Source organism: Prinia subflava, chromosome 13 (assembly GCF_021018805.1).
Source record: "Prinia subflava isolate CZ2003 ecotype Zambia chromosome 13, Cam_Psub_1.2, whole genome shotgun sequence".
NCBI lineage: Eukaryota > Metazoa > Chordata > Aves > Passeriformes > Cisticolidae > Prinia > Prinia subflava.
Window position 1 is genome coordinate 16,691,743 of NC_086259.1, and position 20,217 is coordinate 16,711,959.

Here is a 20,217-nt window from a genome sequence, read left to right on the forward strand (position 1 = left end):
CATAAAATCAAAATATTCTTTCAATTAATGCAGTTATATAGGATATATATACCAAATATATATACCAAAAAAGTACAGTGAGAAAAAATAATGAGGAAGTGTGCAGACATCAGCTAAAATCAAAATAAGTGTGATGGGCTTATTTACTCCTCAGTTCATGCATAATTGAATCTGCAGTAGAATTATTGACAAAGCTATGAGTGCATTTAGGCTGCTGAATGCATCTCTTGTGATCACCATGATGGCCAAGTGATGTAATTAGTGCAATTGTTTTCAATACTTCCAACTTAATTATCATATTTCATGGAACTATTTTTATCTGCTTATTAATTTTTCTTTATCCATACATTTTAAGAGACTTCTGTGTCTTTGGAGCTGGGTGATTATCCCAGCCCTTTATTATCACATATCATTGCTTTGTAACTATCCACTTCGGAGGCAAAAATGATAAACAGCAATGATCTGTCATTATTGCATTTGTGGGCAGTTCACAATGCATGGAAATTTCTTTGTAGCTCCTGCAGTGGTATAATAGTAAGGCTTATTTTTACAGATGCAATAATAGTTATCTAGCACATGTTAAGCAGTACTTATTTGGGCTCTGTCATCCTGTCCAATTTTGAATTTATGACCTGAATTTCCTTATACTGAGAATGAGAACTGGGTTACCCCTCACTGATTGATGCTGATGTGCAGATTTGGTTCTCCAGGAGGTTCTTCATGTGTTGAACCTGACAAACAGCTTGTGTGTAACTCTGAGGCATCTGAAATTTATGGGGCCCCAGTAATTCCAGCTCCATCTCTACATGCTGGAGTTGCACGTACAAGCAGCGATGGTAATCACTGTATTTCAGCTGGTCACAAATTCTCTTCTCTGGAGTTGGACTTCTTGTTTTTTCTGCAGGCAAAGAATTATTTATTGAGAAAATAAATAGTCCCAGATTAAAACACTGTTCAATACAAAGGGAGGTTGAACTGGAGCTAAAGATCCATGAGTGTGACAAAGACTAACATTTGAAGGGACATGTCAAAGCAGCTTTAGTACTAGAGCTTAATGCTCTTCTGCTGGAATGGCCTGCAACTTTTTCCAGAAGGCAACTGAGTTAAACAGCAGTCCTAAAAGCTTAATAGATCAGATCAACTGTTAATTTGTTCATGGTGTACTTCTGCAATTAGTAGCTTGGAAGACTCCCTGGAAAAGCCAAATGTGAGTTTTAATGAAACCAGTGAGATTTTTTACTCATATGTTCTTGTTAGCTTAGAGTCTGACTGAAAGAAACAACAGCACAAGGTCAAGAAGAAAGAGAAAAAAGGACAGGTCAAAGAGTTTGTGAAATAACTGCTATTTGTGAGTCTTTTTATTTGGAGAAGCTGATCCAGCTCCCAAGCCAGACTGGTAGCAAACATTTGATTCTACAGCATAAGAAACAGAGATTTCACTGTTGTCTTTACTTCGTTGGGTGCTCAGTGGTGCAGTGAAAGAACAAGGAGCAATGGACGCATCTAAAACATGGGAAATTTCTGAACATAAGAAAAAACATAGATGTTGGACACTGGAGTGGGTTGCTCAGAGAATTTGTGGAGGCTTCAGCCTTGGGGACATTTAGCATCTGACTGATTCGATACTGGGCAATCCTGCTCCCACTAACCCTGCTCTGAGCAGCATGGTGGGATCCAGAGATCCCTCCTAACCTCAACTGTTCTGTGATTCTGTTGTTGCCTTTGAGTCAGAATGTAAGAACAGCTTGGGTCATCACATCCAGTGCCATCACCATTTTCATTGCAAGGGTTTCAGCAGGCATTTCACAGTGTATTATTTTCCTTGGATATCCATAGCACCCAATGTGACAATTATAGGGCCATCCCTCTTGCTCTCATCATAAAACCCTTTCCCACCTCTGTTCTGCTGACAGATGATGTCCTCAACCAAAGACAGGAGTGTGTTGATATTAGTTGATTTTTCAAGGTCTGGTGCTGAGGTGAGAGATGGAATCTTCAGGGCTTTAAAGAGTGAGTTGGCAATTCTTCTTATGTCCTAGGAAAGAGAGCAGCAACACAGCAGTGACTCTGGCTGCAGTGGCTTAAGCTGATGTGATCTGACAGTACCACTGGCTGGGAGCTACACCAACTGCTAAAATCTCCAGAATGGATAAGAATAGCACATCCTACCGTGCTGCATGTGACAGGCACATTTCAGTGAGTTCAGCAAGGCCACTTTCGGGTTGAAAAGATCCTGCCTGAGGACTTAAGCTGAGAAAGATGTGGTCCATGATACCTTTTATCTTCACTGTCTTAGTGTTGCTTTAACTCTGAACACAGTGATTTGGTCACACACAGTAACTCTGCAAGGGCTGGGATGTACAAAGGCAGACCTTAATGAAGGATTGCATTTAGGTAGGCAAATGAATGCTTTGCACCAGTAGTAATTGGCTTTTCAGACAGGCTGAAGGGCATCGGAACAGGGAAATTTGTGGAGCTGGGGAAGCCGATAGTGTGTGGCAGCAGAGGGCAGTGCAGGACTCACTGGGACTTGCCTTTGTCACAGCCTCTGGAGTGACAGAGGCAGCCTGGGTGGCCCCTGGGGTGGGAGGTAGGCTTGGGGACACTTGGCCATTCTTTCCCGGCTTCTTCTCTCTGCCCTGCTGGGCTGGCCGGGGTCGTGTGTTCCTGAAGATCTGCACAATGAGCAGGTTGATGGGGAACATGAGGAGGGAGCTCTCAAAGCCAATCATCACTTCCTGCCATGTGAACTCGATCTTACCTGTCAAGGTCAAACAGAAGAGAAAAGGAAAAATAACCCCAGGCAAAATAGACCATCAAGTGTCTCTCTTGTGAAAAAACCTATTTATTCAACTCTTGCTTCCACATTCTACTGTCTCTCTATTTGCCTGCCCAAGCAATGGTGAGGATGGTTACCCAAATCCATTTTCTGCTCAGCAGGATCCTTTGGCACACCCCAGAAGATGATGCTGGTCAGCATGGTGCAGAGCAGCAGTGAGAAGCAGCAGGACACGCGCTGGGCTCGCGTGAAGGAGCTCCGTGGGGAGCGGCTGAAAACCGAGTACCAGATGTGCCCATCCTGGAAACCCTTGGAGGTCCTCATGAAAAACAGATTGCTGGGAAGGAGAAGAGGGAAATCAAATGGATATGTGGAAAGGAGAGTGAAGAACAAAGCCCTAGTTCAGGGTCCCAACCTGTTCATGCTCCTAGGCAGGAAGTATAATTCTAGCAGAAGTAATAACTAGGAGAAATTATCAAATATCATGGCTTGATTTGCATGGAATGGTCATAGCTACTTATGTCCTTTCCTTTTGGCCACAGCATAGAGGGAAAGTGAATAGTTCCTATTTAGATTGTTAAGAAAATTAAATCTAAGAGAAGATGTTTGGGTTTTTGTAGGTTTGTCAGGTGATTCTTCTTTAGCACCAATATTTTCAGTATGGTACTACTGTTAGGGTAATGATTAGATTTATGTAACCATCCTCCCTCTCTCCCTTGTTCAGAGCTGTTTAAGGACAGTGGAAATACCTTCCTTGTTTTCTTTTTTTTCTAGAGCTTTGGTCTGTATTTTTCATGCTTGTTTTTCCAGACTGACTGCTATCAAGAGTAAAAAAAAATACATTAAATAGGAGGTACCTGAACTGCTTCATGTCCTGTTCTGTTGCTACTGGGAACACTTTATCTAGGACACACTCTCCAATATCAATGGCCAGCCAAGAGTTGCAGAGGAAGTACCATTTCTGATCCCATGCTAGATCGTGGACTAATACTCGATTCACATACCTGTTGGAAAAACACACAGGGCACAGTCACATGTCACTGAGTGTGTAAAATCCAGAGCTCAACAAGACTGGGGAGGACAAACTCTGGCCTTCAGCTTCTCAGGGTGATTAAACTGTAAGGCACAGGACATATCCCATCATGTACTGGACATAGGAAGCACTCTTGGTCCTGCAGTTTAGGCTATGATTTTGTCTATTTAGTTGCAAAAGCTAAAATCTAACAGAAGAGTTAGATTCTTTCTAGAACTGCAGAAAGGATAATTTTCAAGTGCTAGAAAGGGAAAGCTGTTGCCATTATAAAAAAATTTTTGTGGATTTTTACTTCCCAGTGTCTCCAGACCTCCACTTACCAGGATGGACTGTCCCCTGAATTATCATGCCACAATCTAATACTCTGCAGTTCCCCAAGAGGGAAGAAGGTACAGAGGAGGAAAACATCCACTCCTCCACGTTCAAAAACTGCTGTATCAGGATCATTTAGATGGTGGGGCTCACTCTCTCCATCCAGTCCATAGAGGGTGAGAGTTACCTGGAAAACAAAAAGACAAAATGAAGACGTGCACATCTCGATCCTATGTGTGATTGTTTCTCCTTTCACCAAACCTCAGGGCTTTCTGGCTCAGACAGTGCATTTGAGCTGTCCCGTTTAATAGCCTCAGGTGCTTCATTATTCATCCAGCTCTCTAAGCAAATAAACTCTCCTCCCACACAGTGCCACTGATACCTTGGAGGTTGTGGCTGCGCCACGGCGGTGTCCTGTGAAAACTGTCACGAGGTAACGATACTGAGCAAAGGGGTCATTGTCCTCCAGGACTGTGATCTTCACCTGCAGAGCCACACAACATGAGCAGCACGTTAGCTGTCCTGTAAGTACAGATTCCTGAAAGCTGTGAGCAGGAATTTGTGATTTTGTGAACAGTGTTTACTTACCAGTAAACAGAGAGTTACAGGGAAAGGAGTAGGATTGGTTAAAGACTTCCTATTAAAACAGGCTAGGCAGGGTGGGAACTGGCCTGAATACATTGACTTTATTAGCTGGAGACTTACTTTGGCATCATCCTGGATGTCTTTCCTTCGAGCCCAAATAACTACAAGCACATATATCAGAAAGATGCATCCTACAGTTGTCACCACCACAGGATTTTCCACGAATGTACCAAACATCTGTGCTGTTTTGCTGACATCTATGGCATTGGGTATGACGAAGAAGGAGCTCCCAAAGAAGGTCAGATGGTTGCAGAGGCACTGTGTGCTGCTAGGATTTGTTTTTGGTCCTACCTGAAACCCAGGAAAGATTCCTGATAAAACATCTGGCTTCAAAGTATTAGATGACTTACCAAGCAAATGGAAAGACAGTGCTGAGATTGGTAAGTTGGTGTAGAAAGCTGCTGCACACCAAATTGTCCAAGTCTTAATAAGAAATATTAATTCTAACACCTAACCAGTAATAGGCATTACAATATATTATGGCCTTGTCAGAATGGCTCCATTTCTTCTTATATAGAAGTTCATCCCAAGAAATAGGAATTGGAATGTTGTTTAAAGGTTAGTTCAATATGACTGAACTTCTTAAGGTTATTAAAACATCTCAGAATGATGTTGTTCTATGGTGTCAGTTACTACATGATGGTGGTTATGAGGGCTGGCTTTGAAATGTGTAACAGACACATTGTTTTGTTTTGCTCTACTTACATGACATCCATAGCTGTTCCAGCCTCCCTGGTGCTCATCCCAAAATACACAGCGGGATGCAAAGCAAGTGGCATTTATAGTTAGTCCATTGTAGAGTGTTGAATCCATTGCCATATCTTGTAAAACCATGAAATAGTAGGTTCCCTCTCCAAAAATGAGTTCTTCTGGGCTGAGAACCCAGCTGTTTGTCTCACCTTGAACATAAATATTTTTGTTTTAATGTATATATAGAAAGGCTAATTCAGAAGTATACAGCTTTACTGCATGTAATAAATCAAAGAAACAGGCATAAAATCATTCTTGGAAATCTTCATGAAATCAACTCATTAATCAAATCATCCCAATCTTTGCTCCTGTTAACCCTTTATTCTAGAGATTGGAACTTTGAAGCATGAGGTTTCTCTCCAGCTAGACACCTGAACTCATGGTCAAGGCTCACTCTGCAAGTTCATGGGTCACTAACCTCTTATCTTACCTCCAGAAGTTTTCTTACAGAAGAGATGATTTTTCATATCATAGTTGGTTTCATTTGGGTGATAACCATACCCCAAGTAAAGTATCAGTGGAATGTCATGTTCAGATTCCAGGTGGATCACTATAGATGTATTTTCTGAGGTAACATTGACTTGAAAAGTGCTATAATTGCCTAGATTCAACAGAATCTTATCTTCCTGAGTTGCTGAAAGCCTTGGTAACATGATCTGGTTTTAAACAGAGAGACATAGGTTTAAATACAGAAAAGCATTTTTCTTCTCAGCATGCAGCCACATGCTAGATTATCTTTTATTTCAACATCAGGAAAGCATGGCCAGCAAAAATATCATTTTCAAAGTAATTTTCTTATTTCTGTCAACTGAACTCTGAAAAGTTAATTTGAAATCTGTGTAGACTCATCATAAAGCCTATGACCCTTTGTGCATTTCTGAACTGAGAACTGTGATTATGACTGAGATATTGGCTGCATGAAGTGCGTGTATGAATGATTTAGATGGCAGTTCACACATGGGCTAGGAAGCCAAAGAGTAGTACAATAAATACAGTGGTTGGATGATGAAATCAGACTTCACATTGTGCCTTGGGACAGCTGGAATCTGGAATCTATTTCCACAATCATTAGCATTCTTACATTAATTTAGAGGATGAATAAAACGCTTCCTTTTCAAGAAAAGACAAAAATATTTGTTATTTCATTCATCACATTACACAAATTCCTCCATCACAACTACAGACAGCATCAGCCCATTATCAAATGTAATGAACACTGCCAGCATTTGTGTTCACCTCACAAATGATAACAGATGACAGTTCATTAACGGAGAAAGGAAAAAAAAAATGGGAAAAGAGGGTGAGAGTTAGGAAATCGTGGATTTACCTCAATGTTCTCTTTGAGGTTGCTGACTGGTATGATCAAACCATCCAGACCAGTTAGACTTAGACCTCCCACTGTTCCACTGACGTCAAAACTGCCATCACTGGAGAAAAAGGGATTCATGGCAAAGCTCACCATCTGTTAGAAGACATTAACAGTCACACAACTGAGCTATTGTCAATATTTCATTTTATTCACACTCTGAATGGCTGGATAGTGAAGGATTGTGCTCAGACCCAAATAGGAGTCAACTTTCAAGAAGTCTACATCCAGATTTAAATAAGACTCTACCTTATCTCTAAGGCTGGTCTATAAACCTTGAAAGTGATTTTCATTCTGAAACATGTACAACAATCTTTATTGTTTCCATACACTGTAATAGCTTTTTGGCAGAGTTGGAAAAGGTGCAATGAAAAAAATGTTTGCAGATATTTTAGGGGTCTCCCGAGAGGATCAAATCAACCAGAGAGATCTTCAGAAAATTTATCATGAAAATACAACAATTATATGCAATCTATTGTTCTGAGGGAAAAAACAGCACATCCTAATTCAGATAGGGGACGTGCTACCATCAGCACATTTGTCTCCTGCAGGATGTGAGTGCCCCACACTCAGGTGTTTCTTGCTGGGATGAAAGAAGGCTGCTGTAGGTCAGTTTGAATGTGATATGGACTCTGAGCTGTTGCATCCTCCTGAGAGCATAAGATGTAAACAAACAGCACTTAGATTTGTAGGTATTGATTCATTCCATTGCCTGCTCCTGCCATGCATGTGTGAATCTAAGTGTATGTAAGGGGCTGATGGGATGGGGAATTTAAGAATTCAGTTGTCCTTAACTCTCTGAACCAACCTCATGCAATTAAGATAAGAGAAGGCTTCTCTGACCAATAATTTCAGATTATTTTCTTGGCATGACAGGAGGAATGAAGTGTGCTCATGTGTTCATGGTGAGAGGATAAACAATCCTAAAATCATTAGATCAGGAAGGTAAGCTGGATATCAGATAGAGTTAGATAAAAGCTGTTTACTTGCCCTTATATCCACTGTTTCGTCATCAACTCCTGAAACATTGAGAGAGGAAGCAGGTGGGAGAGTAAAGCTGGCAGAGCTGGAATTGGAGATGTTAATGGATGTGCCATCCATGTTTTCTGTTTGTAATCTGTCCAGTTAGAGTTGGGCATAAGCAAAGCAGGATAAAAGAGAAAAAAAGAAATAAAAGGAAAAAAACCCAAACATCAATAGCATGGATTTCATATATACAGAGACAGCTTTCTCTCTTCATGAGTATAACTTAGTTGCAAAGCTATTTCTGCCAGTAAATACTTCATACATGAATCTGTCCTGATGCAGTACTCCACATAATGCTACTATAGAATCATCAAAAAAGGGGTGGAATTGGCATATCAGGAGAGGAAATTTTACCAAGGTGTACTTATTTGGAACACTTGATTTCTGTGTGAACATGCTCTTGATTGAATGCACAGTTTGATGTGGATGAAAACCGGGCTCTGGGGGAACAATTTAGGGATGATTATAGGGAATGGAGAGTGCTTGTCAGACTCCTCAGGATTATATTGGCTTTTGCCAAACTGGTTACAGCTCCATATAACATGTCATTATTGGCAGCTTGGAAAAGAAATGAGACCCTTAGCTGGCATGACATGAGTTTTCTACATAATTTCAAAAGTAAGTGAGTACTGCCTCATTCAGGAAATAGTAGTAAATTCTCTGCTGGTTAAAGAACACACAGCATGGGAATTTCTGAGGTGATGTTCCTGGAGTCCAGGCTGTTCTTACTATCAGTCACTAACAACAGCCTTGTTGTACTATTGAAATTGTCATTATGCTACAATATTTAGTTAGTTCCAAACATTCTGTTTAAGCACAATGGAGTTAATATTTGTAGCTCTCAGAAGCTTCAGTGGAGGACACTGCAGCTGTTACCTGTGCATATACAGTGTGGCAGAGGGAGAGGTGAGGACTGTTGGCTCATCACCTGGTGCCTTCCCAAACAGAAGGGCACTCTGGAGATTTTCAACTGTACTCAGGAGCTGGTGTGACACTGAACTCTGGAAAAGGATTGGAGGAGGAAACTTATGACAAAGGTACACAGGATCATCGAGCTGCACATTATTTGTCATTGCTTCTATTTAATTTTGGTGTCTTACTAAGCTGACAAACTTGGTGATGAGCTTCCTAATCTCAGAGAAAGTTTTTCTATTGCAATTCAGTTTCTGTAATTCTCATTGAAACATTGCAGATGGCAAATAAATGCCTTACAGATTTTACTTCTAGATTGTAGTATTTATAACTTCTACACATTGAAATTACAAGCATGACATCAATCAATATTTCCATGTACTTTTGTGTATTAATGCCCTTAGCTGCACATGTTAGTGTTTAGTTATTCAGAAAAGCAAGACCTAATTACATATCAACTGTGTATTATGAGTGGGTTATTGTTGGGGAACTTGTCCAGTTCATAATCTTTTCTCTCAGGTTAGATTTATTTCATCCCTACTCCCTTGCAGTGATGAAATTAAAGTATGTCCAGCCCAGGAAACTCAGAGGGTTCACATATAGATAGGAAAGGATAGGACAAAATAAATATGTTGTGTCTTTCTGAACAGATAATCAGATTTTTCTCAAAAGAGCTGGTTCAAGCTGAGAAGTAGTGGCAGCAATCATGAATATTTAATTCCTGTGGCTTGCTTGACTTATGGGGCAAAAGGAGGGGATAGAAGCAAATCTGAAAAAACCACAATGTGCTTGTCATCAATGAGAGATCTGAGTTGCTGCAATGTTCTCTGTCCTGTTCAGCTTTCAGTGTAACAAATCTTAAGAGGCCTCTATCATCTTCATTACTAGACATTCAATCTAACATATCTAACTGGGCAGAAGTTTCCTCTGATATTCAAGTCCATCAGGGTATCACAATGAACCCTTCCCAGTACCAGCTAAAAAATACAGGAAGCACAAGAGATTTTAAAAACCTCCCAAGGCAAACAAATATTCACATATAGTACGGTACCAACTGGACCAACTCTAAATTACCTGTTCTGCCTCTGGCATTGAAGTGTTCCCAGCTCTGATTTCTACAGAAGCTTTAAGAACATTGCTCACTGCATTAAACAGATAGTTGGCTGCTTCCTTTAACTCCTGACCATCTCTGCTGTGCTCTGTGTTCACAGCGAGCAAGGAGGCACTGACATGTTTCAGGGTGTTGCTGGCTTCCACCTGCATGAGAAACACAGGGAGCAGTTTATATGTGCTGGCACTACAAATGACAGAAGTGACACTTGTGTCATTTACTGAATATTGCAACGTCAGTAATCTCTTGGGACTATTAGTGGGTAATGCCATTTTTACTATAATTATTTGTGCTGGGTAATACTTCAGATGCTAATAAAGATGATATACTAGATGGCACACCAAAATGGAATACAGGCGTGAAAAATGCAGCCTGCTTCTGCAGATATATCCATAAAAAGATGAATAACATCTGAAGGAGGCTTGTCTGGCAAACCCTGGGCAAGGATAGCTTTTAGATGGCCAGTAAAGTAGTAAGTTAGATTATACATTTCTATCTTAGCACCAGAGTGCTAAGTGCCAAAGGAGAATGAGTTGTACAATTTTTATTTTGTGCTTGGATGCTGCTTTGTGACTGGGAAAGCACTGGCCAGATTTTAGCCTAGGGAGCCAAGCAAATTCACTGCAGGCTTGGACACATCCATCCCCAGAGCCTGTGAACACTGAGCAGCCTTTCTGTAGGGTGAGGGCTGGAGCAGAGCTGTGCTCTTGTCTTGCCAAAGTTAACCACATCCTGCTGAAATGCTCCCAAGCCATTGTCTGGCTCCAACTCTATAATACATCAGAACTCAGGACAGCTGTTTTTATTGCCTGCATATTTGGGAAACTTCCCCAGTGACAGTTTTGTCCTGCCAGATGCTCATCCCCGTAAGCATAAATAGTTCCCTGACCATTGCCTGTGTGCATTTTGTGCAGTGATCAGGGATGAATGAATGAATTCTAGAAAAACCCTCTTGGGGCAGTTCTTCTTCAGGGTCCTAAAAGTGCTTTACAAGAGAAAGCATGCACCCTGACATGTGTCTGACTAAAAGTTAAGGATTCTGTCTTAAAAATGTATGATAAATGTAATGGTCATAGCCTGGATTGTAGAGACTGCTGAAACAATAACTGAGACTTGAATTTACTTACTCTAAACAGAGTCAAAATACTGCTGCTCAAAATACACATGCTGGTACAGTTGAAAAAATGGGTAAGAACAGATAATTATAAGGCACTGAAACTCTTCCAAGGTCAGTGAGATAATTAGAGTCTCTGCTATTAGTATGAGGAGACATAAGAATTGCTTCTTACCTGTGCTGAGACAGACAGCTCTTCACTCCTGTAAGTGATTTCTTTCAATACCTCTGACATCTTCAGAGCAGTCTGCATTGATGTTATGTTAACAACAGAGAGAGTTGTCAGCATCAGCCCTCGGAGCTTGGGATGAAAAGGGATAATTAGGCAAAGAAATAAGATGCTAATTAGACTGTGAAAGCAGTGCCGTGTATTGACAGCCAGGCTTGCTGTAAGTTGTGCAGCAGAGTAAAGCTCCACAACAAGGATCATTTGAGCTGATATTAGCTCTACTGACAAGATGCCACTTGCCCTAGTAATTATATAATCACGAGTTTTATGTTACCTCCCAGCACGGGGAATTCATACGCTTAACATCCATTAAGAGCAAGGAGAGTTACTTGTGAGAATTTGTACTAATGTATGTGAATTACTGTGTAAATGCCACTTCCAGAGAAAGCAGAGCCATGTGTGACTGATGTTATTCAAATAATGAATCTTAATTGAAGGATATATTCTCTAGATCTCTTCATCTGAGGCACTTAAAGCACTGTACAAATATTAGCTTAGGACTGAAACATCAACTGGTGGCTAAAATGGACAAAAGAAAATTACCTGCCATCTAGTGCTTTTGGGGGAAATTAGGATATTTATCCCACTGGAGATGGCATTTTATTGATATTTAAATTGCTTTGGAAAATCAGGTTTAGATTAACTAGTTTAAATTAATGAAATAACAGTTGAGAATTAACTATTTTACTGATGAGTGAAAACCAAATCATTTATATAGACAAATAATGAAAAGTAACTGAAACCTTGTGCCAAACCCTGAGACAAATGCTAGAAACTTGAAACCTTCATTGATTTCAAGTGGTGATATGTGGGCTTTTTATTACTTAAGAGCTGTCAAAGGATATGAAGAGTCCACTATATGGCATTGTACTGCAAGAAAGCATTTTGCTGACCTCTTTTCGTGTGTTTGTCTGTAAAGACATGTTAAAAGTTTCCTCTTGGATCTGCTGATTAAGGACAGATGTCACTGACTTGTACAGCTGGAAAAGACTCATGCTGTTGTTCCCATCTTTTAGGAAGGTGTTTGCCTTCTCAGATATCACAGCCTGCAGGGTCAGGTTCCCATCCATCAAATCTGCAGGTCCAACCTGATGAAGGAATCAGATATACTCTCAACATTGCCAAGGCTGTAATAATTTGCTTTGGACAGCTTCCATAATCATCTTAATCACAGCCTAGATAGAGTGTGATATAAAACCTCATGTTCCCCATTTTAAATGTTTTATTTACCCTGATAAGGGTCTCCTTACTGTGGCACTGGGGAAGAAGCAGGAGGCTTTTGGGGTCTACACAGAGTAACTCCAGACTCAGTAAATAGGCTTACACTGCTCAATCAATGTCCAAACAATTCTTTTAGACTTCTGTTCTAGGAAAAAGGGCAGTGGAAGATCTTTTGACATTGAGCACACAGAGAATAGTCTCTGTTAGATAGAAAAAATGTGATTATGGCACATTCAGAAGGAAGTAATATATCCAAAACAGGAATAAGCTCCAAAAGTCAATTATGGGTTAGTTATCAACTTGAGAGTTCTTGAAAATAATTAATTCCACCGTGTACCTTTACTGAAGCATTTGTTTGAACTGCATCACCAAAGTTGTTGCTAACAATAATTGTCACATGTAAAATAAAATTATTTTCCTCTTCTCCAAGTGGAAGATAAACTGGGAAGAGTTCAGGGTCCGGGCTACAATCCAGGAGAGAATCTGAAACAGGAAAGAAGGGGTCAGGGACCACAGAGACACCTCCTGCTCTCTGAGAACAGGGACCCAGGCATGGTTCACTCGTACCTTTGCTCTTGTTAGGAGGAGCCGAACAGCTCTCCAGGGGACTTACCTGGTGTCACATAATAGCAATATGTGAGCTGCCTGCCGGGGCCGGCCCGGCCCGAGCCCGGAGCCTCGCAGGACACTCTGAAGGCGGTGAGCACCGAGCCGCGCTGGGGGCTCACGGCACAGCCGGGCCGTTCTGGCGGGGGCACGGTGCTCACCACGAACGATCCCTCCCCGTAGCCTCGCTGGGTCCTGGCTGGGAGTGGAAGGAGCAGAGATGAGCCAGGACCGTGCCCCAGCAGCACCGAGCTGCATCGCGCCCACCGAGCAACGCGGCCGTGTGCCCGGGAGAACGCAGGGCAGGGTGCGCCCAACAGCAGTGACATCCTGCTACTGAATAAACCGTAAGGGGAAAAGAACTATTTCAAATACGTTAATGTTTTTATTATAAAGCAAAGCTCCATTATTTGATCAAGCATTTAGCATAACTTTTTTTCAGGTGAGCCTTAACAAAGTTATTAACTGCATTTCTCCTGCCATGCGGCACCCCAGAACAAACTTAAATCTGCATTATTTTAAAGAACTCGTATATAAAGTAACACCTTTCAACCTGTAGACTAATTTACCTTCATATTTGTCAGTGAGGCGATGCATGTGTGACATCAATATGATATCACGTCAGCAGAGACTACCCAAAGGAGTCTGTAAACCATAAAAACCCTGCTAGTCCCTACCTGTTACTTTAATCTGAAAAGCTTCTCCCTGTGTCTGCAAGAAGGAGCTGGTCATTCTCAACTCAGAGGTGTTGCTTTGAAGCAAATTCAAAGAGTTCTGCTGGAAACCAGTCAGGCCACAGGCCAGAGGGAGGGTTGTAGACTGGAAAATCAGACAGAAAAGAACACATGGCAGTAGAGGCTCTTTGCAGTTCTTACTATTGTGATTTATCAGGAGCAGGCTGGCAGTTTGGTGCCCTTCATTATAACCCCTACCAATTCAGGCACCCCCTGTCTCAGTCTTCACAAGTATTTTTTAAGCATCCACTTGACAAAATATCCCTCTGAGGCCGTATGATTTGTGGATATTTATTTTCGTGTGTACAGTATTTCTGACAAATCTGGTGCTCTCACCTTGTTTTGGAATGTGTTATCTAAATACCAGTTATAATATATGGCCTGGGAGTCCTCCTGTGTAGAGACACTCAAAATAACTTCATCACTAACATTCACTGGCTTGCAGTTTGCCTCACACCTGTAAGGAAGTAAGATGGGAGTTACACATAGTATGAGATGTCTGGGAGAAATTTCAGACATATCTTATGGCATTTATTCCTATTGGTTGAATGAGGTTGACACATTGAAATCTTCAACACCGGAAGGATGCAATGGGGTCAAAAACCCTTAGTGGTTTTTGGAAGAATGTGTTTCAGTTTATAAAAGGATTGTGTTTAAAAACACGGACTGAGAAATGCAGCAAGACATATTTGGTCAGTAATTTTTGTAATGGTAAGGTGTAAATGGATCTAGGATAATAAGTTTTCTGTCCTGTGAGGGTGTTGAGGCCCTGGCACAGGTTGCTCAGAGAAGCTGTGGATGCTCCAGCCCTGGAAGTGTCCAAGGCCAGGCTGGATGGAGCTCTGAATAACTTGATCTAGTGGAAGATGTCCCTGCCCATGACTAAGGAGTGGAACAAGACGATCTTTAAGGTCCCTTCCAACCCAAACCATTCTCTGATTCTATGATTTTATGATTCTATGATTCTCAAAGCACAATACCACTTTATTATCATTATTACTGGAAACTGTGGCCGTGCACTATGCTTGTGCAGTAATAATATTAACCCATGAATACCAGGGTTTAAAACCAGACCTGATGTCCAGTTGCAGTTCTTGTTTTGCAGTCACATAGAGACATTGCTCGTCCTGCCTCTCTTCAGTGCCATGGTTTTGGATGGTAATCCTGACAGTCACTGCTGATTTCGGAGGAGGAAGGCAGGAAGGTGGGATTTGCACCTCACTTTGGTTGATTAGGATTATCTGTTGCTTCACACATTCATTCCAGGCAGGCCAGCAAGCTCCTGCAGAAACATTTCCTTTATAGTTAGAACAGCATCTTATAAAGGACTTTCCTGCCATAAGTTTCATAGAGCTTTATAGACAAATTTCTTGAACACAATTTAAAGAGTTGGTAAGTTGGATTACCAAAAATACAGGCTTTTCCAAAGTCAATTATGAGGTCATAGATAATTATGGGGATAGAACACAGATGGCCTGAATCCCAATCCTGTTTTCAGCCAGAAATGTTTTTGCATCATGTTTAATGTTAATTATTGTTGTTTTATTGAGACACATGTACTTTGCAAATGCCCAAATGTGTAAATCACTTGGGACTAGTCCTTGGCTGTGAGAGCGAAGCTTTGGACAAGTAGATCTTGAAAACCTGAAAAACCAAAACCTTTGGGAGAAGACAAAATGGAGCCCTATGCCATATTATATACCATAATCAGTTTGGTGCCAAAACTAGGGTTGAGTAGAAGGACACTCTTCATGTACAGTGAGTGGCAAACTTTAAAGCCAGAAAATGAAACATCCTTAAGTCAGATTTTCAACACTGGATCTGACACAACAGCGAGTTTGTTACTCATCAAGTACAAGTTGGTGAAAAAAGCTTGGGAAATGCACAAACCACAGGTCCAGAGAAAACTGGAATTATTGTTGTTTTCTGGCCAGCCAAGTGTAACCGTTGTGAAAGGATCCACATGGCGACTTGGTTTAATATAGATTTTGTGATCCTAAATAAGAAGTAAATGTATCAGTTAGAACACAAACATGTATAAACACACACATAAGTTGCTGCTTTATAATGATAAAGGTCTGAAAGTTTAGACCCCAAATCCCTGGATGCAGATCTGTAGTTTACACGATCTTTCCCTTAGCAGAGGTAGTATGGAAGTAGAAGCTGTGGGAATAGAAGCAAATGGCACAGAAAAATTGTGTGGCAAAATTCTCCCAAATGCAGAATTGGTTTAGAAATGCAGCTCCCATTTTCAAAACTAGGTACTTAGGACATTAATTCCTATTAAACCTTCACATCTGGACCAAGACTTCCAACCCTTGAACAATCATTTGTCTTCTGACATCCCTTTTTTATCTGAACTGGATATATTGCAGCTATAAACAAAGAGAAAAAGGGGTAGCTGAATTTGTGTTTCTGTGTACAAAATTGTGATACATTTGGTTTGGATTAGATTTATATTCCTCTGATGCAATATATTCTTGCAGGTAATCTGTAAAGCGTGATGGCTCCTTGTGAAGCAGTGTATCTCCCATAGCAGATGTCTGTCTGCTAGTGTTACCGTTAAAAACTAGATTTCTAAGATGATAAAATATTCTATCTGACATTTTTATTATTTAAATTTGGACAGCTGCTAGCAATTGGTGTATCATTAACATCTTAGTTTGCCATAAACTAAAAAATTTTTCATTGCAAGATAATTTCAACACTCCAATACAGAAGTAGAAAACACTTGGGAACCATTTAAAATATATTAAACTCTACTTGAAGGATCACTCTTCAGAGAGAGGTTTGCATTAGTCAAGTAGATTAATTAAAAATTAATCTAAACACATTTTAACTTCCAAAACTGAATTGTTATGAAAAGCTCATTTTCTTTAATCTTTTTAATGAATTGTAGATGGAATGCCTGTAAACACATTTGTCTCCAAGACTTGTGGTATAGATTTTGTGTTAAACCATATGGGGAACAGAATATCTAATCCATCATTTACTATGCTACAAATACTTCTTTTCTGTCTTATACAGCACTTTTTCACTGGTAAGAAAAATTTCTAAGCAATTTTAAAGAAAGATCCTTAAATAATACTTACATTTTTCTTTCGGGTGTTTGTTTTGTAGCTACCTTCTTCCTTAGCAGAATCTGTTTAATGTAAAAAAGAACAGAATATTTTAGTGCTACCTGGAAAGCTTTCAGACATCCTCAGTGAATATGACTTAAATCCACAGGATTTGACTACTGACAGTGTGAAAGATGGGGCTGTCAGAATCAGACTCCAGAGCTGTGATAAACAGCACAAATAGGTAAAATGGTAACAACAAACTCATCACAGACTGCAAAGGAGATAATCCTGGTTCTTCAAACATAATGCAGTAAATCAAAATATATTCAGAGAAGGTGATGGAGTTTCACTGATGTGCAAAGGAAAATTGATGGAAAGCACTGGAAAACTTTCAATACAATTAGTGCTAAGGATATTTTATTTCTGGTATAATCTGCTCTTGTAAATGTAAGGATGAGCCATCTAGAAGCCATTAGTGACAGCAATTTATGAGACTGCTGTGATGCAAATGTTTTCTGGTTTCAAAGCTATGTCCCAAGCCATAAACTTCACTCATTATTTCTAGGGACAAGCAGCAAATGTGCAATGTGTTACATATACAGAGTGATGCTAATTTATGACTACATCAAAGTCAGGGAATCTGCCTTCATCAGGAAGAAGCCTCCACAAAAGTTTTCAACACTGTTTCTGGAAGGAAAGCAATTACCACATGCAAACCATAAACACTTCATGAAAAGCTCTGATTGCAAAAAGACACTTGGTCAAAACCAGCACTGTCAGATTAATGCAATTACCTTTTTTATGGGAGCTGTTTGCCAGCACAGTGATGAATCCAAGATCCAGACTCGTGTTTGAGAAGGCGTTCATGGCCACCACTTTCACTAGAAAAGTACCTAGAGAAGGCAAAGGGCCAGTTAAGAGTAGCAGAGGGCCCAGACCAACAGGTTTGAAGTATAATATCCAATTTATAAAGAAAACCTCTCTTGTCTGTTAAGAGTTTTCAGGAGGGGTTCTGATGGATGTCCACTGCTGAAAGGCTTTTCCTGGAATGTTTTTCCACTTTATCTCAACTTCTTAATAACTCAGCTGCCCTTTTCCTAGCTTTGTCATGCTATTCTTTGTCAGCTATGACACTATCATTCAGGAAACTAGAGGTGTACAAACACTGGAGGCCAAATGAGTTTAGGCATCTTGAGACAGCAGCTATCTTGTTTGAAAATTTCTGCCTATGGGGAAGGAATGTTCAAATGGGTACTGGGTGAACAAACAAAACTTTAATATTGAATAATTTAAAAATATGAAATGAAATCATAATTAGCTTCTACTAAGTGTTCCCACTTTGGCATGGGGCTGGAATAGCTCATTAGGGGTGGAAACTTTTTTATCTTCTGCCACTGTTAATTAACTCTTAAGCACAATCTGCCTAATTTCACATTTTCAAGGCTTTGACTATGTAATAATGGAAAGGTAATATTACTAACATGTTTATTCATAATTAGCTCCAACAAAAGTTGTGTTGGAAATGGACACACAGAAAAACTCCCCTTTTCTTTGTCTATGAGAACTCCTCAGATTATGAATTACTTCAGTGTAAAATGCAGAACAGTCTAAACTTAAAACATTATGAACAAACAGGAGGAAAACACTTTGCTATTCAAGAAAATGTCCTCATTTGTACTTCAATCAGATGGTGCCATGAAAAAATAAACCCTGTGTCTTTTCACTGTGTCTCTTCCATTGCAAGAATCAGGTGAAGCCTTGCTCTGAGCCTGCATATGCAGACCCATTCGTCAGCTCTGGTTTTTGGCTCCCTTACATAGGACTGTGCTGGTCATCCTGCTCTGCAGATTAAGTTTGAACAGCCAGAAAAGCTGCCAAATTCAGCTGTACATTACTGTCCCCTAGCCCAGGGTGCTGTGGCTCTTTGTGTGACCTGTCCTGGAAGCACAGGAGGTGTCAGTGTGCTGTACCTTCCACGGGCACAGGAACGCTGTACGTCCGTGGCTCCCCTCCAGGGCCGTCTGCTTTGTGGCAGTGGGTTTGGTTGGGTCCCATCACCTCAAACATCACCTTCTCCGGGGCACCACGGGACACAGAGACATTCACCTCCAGATCCTCCCCCAGCTGCAGAGTGTGGGAAGCTACTGCAGCCTGAATTCCAGATACTGCCTCAATTAAATGAACGGCAATACTCGCAGAGATCTCTGTCCCATTCCTGGATGCTCGAATTTCCAGCTGGTGGATCCCTGGGCCTATCAGCTCTTGAGAGGCACTGCTGAGTGTCAGGTTATGGGGGACAAGACCTTCCTTTGCACTGGATTCAGTCAGTGTCATGTTATCTGCTAACACCCTGTAGGTTACTCCATTGCCTGCAAAAACACAGATGAAAATTTCTCACAGCTTGTGCAATAGGCCAACAAATTCCAGCTGCTTTGTGCAGCATTCCAGTGTTTATACAGGAGTCACAAGAACACTGCAGCAATGCAGGCATTTTTAATAAAGTCACTTAAGGTGACAATGAAAATTGATTGTGTGTTTTCTGCTGGGAACATTTGAGAAGAGAACAATTTGAGAAGAGAATTTGAACATACACTACTGAATTTTACTATTTTTCAGTGCTTATGTGGCTTCCAGGAACTTAAAGTAAGAAAGGAATGTACACCAGCAAATGTGTCCAGCTCAGAGTGGAATCCTCTTACTCTAATCAGAGGAGCATTTCCATGAATTTCAAACTTCAAATACAGAAATACTCTGACTGACATCACATAGATTTTTGTGACTAAAGTTATTCTGTCAGCTTTATCAATAGGAAAAAAGGGTTTATACTTAAGCTTTAGGTGGTGAAATATCTCTGAGAAAGAACTCCTCCAGGGGAACTGAGAATTAAATTGCAGGAATACAACAATTAGAGGGAAAGCATTCACAAAAAAGAAGGATTATTTTGCATAACGAAAATCTCGCTTCCATCTCATGAACATCAATAATATTTATCCTTCCCTTTACATCATGCAGAGAAATCCTGCTCACCTCCACTGAGCTGCACTTGGATGCACAGCTCCTCCCCATAGGGCGCACGGCAGTGGGAGCTGTTCCCTGTTCCATGCTGGCTGTAGCACCCGGTAATGCTGAGCTGATCCTCCTTATCCTGAACAGTCACCTGCCTCTGGGCCAACACGTGCCACTCGCTGGTGCTGCACTCCACAAAAACTGTGAACTCCCCAGGAGAGGAGTAGCTGTATGTGAGGTTGCTGACCAGTCTAGAATAGAAAGAGAACAGCTGCTCCTTGTGGAAGACTATCCTGGGAAGTCCTTCACCT

At 40.8% G+C, this 20,217-nt stretch overlaps 1 protein-coding gene across 1 annotated transcript in view; it reads right to left on the reverse strand.

Annotated features, from left to right (window-relative positions):
* Positions 1-20,217, reverse strand: part of LOC134557812 (polycystin-1-like protein 2) — a 35,196-nt gene that overhangs the window by 9,147 nt on the left and 5,832 nt on the right. The window contains exons 6-31 of the mRNA XM_063411078.1: positions 19,928-20,157; positions 18,871-19,269; positions 17,695-17,793; positions 16,931-16,980; positions 15,729-15,834; positions 14,913-15,120; positions 14,175-14,295; positions 13,782-13,923; positions 13,112-13,303; positions 12,836-12,981; positions 12,171-12,365; positions 11,224-11,349; positions 9,898-10,080; positions 8,788-8,912; positions 7,876-8,002; positions 6,847-6,981; positions 5,950-6,175; positions 5,475-5,668; positions 4,830-5,060; positions 4,507-4,608; positions 4,133-4,311; positions 3,637-3,783; positions 2,917-3,116; positions 2,535-2,761; positions 1,824-2,035; positions 670-900 (exon numbers count right to left, since the gene is read on the reverse strand). Coding sequence (XP_063267148.1) covers positions 670-900; positions 1,824-2,035; positions 2,535-2,761; positions 2,917-3,116; positions 3,637-3,783; positions 4,133-4,311; positions 4,507-4,608; positions 4,830-5,060; positions 5,475-5,668; positions 5,950-6,175; positions 6,847-6,981; positions 7,876-8,002; positions 8,788-8,912; positions 9,898-10,080; positions 11,224-11,349; positions 12,171-12,365; positions 12,836-12,981; positions 13,112-13,303; positions 13,782-13,923; positions 14,175-14,295; positions 14,913-15,120; positions 15,729-15,834; positions 16,931-16,980; positions 17,695-17,793; positions 18,871-19,269; positions 19,928-20,157 — 4,533 coding nt within the window. The remainder of the gene's footprint in view (positions 1-669; positions 901-1,823; positions 2,036-2,534; positions 2,762-2,916; positions 3,117-3,636; positions 3,784-4,132; positions 4,312-4,506; positions 4,609-4,829; positions 5,061-5,474; positions 5,669-5,949; positions 6,176-6,846; positions 6,982-7,875; positions 8,003-8,787; positions 8,913-9,897; positions 10,081-11,223; positions 11,350-12,170; positions 12,366-12,835; positions 12,982-13,111; positions 13,304-13,781; positions 13,924-14,174; positions 14,296-14,912; positions 15,121-15,728; positions 15,835-16,930; positions 16,981-17,694; positions 17,794-18,870; positions 19,270-19,927; positions 20,158-20,217) is intronic.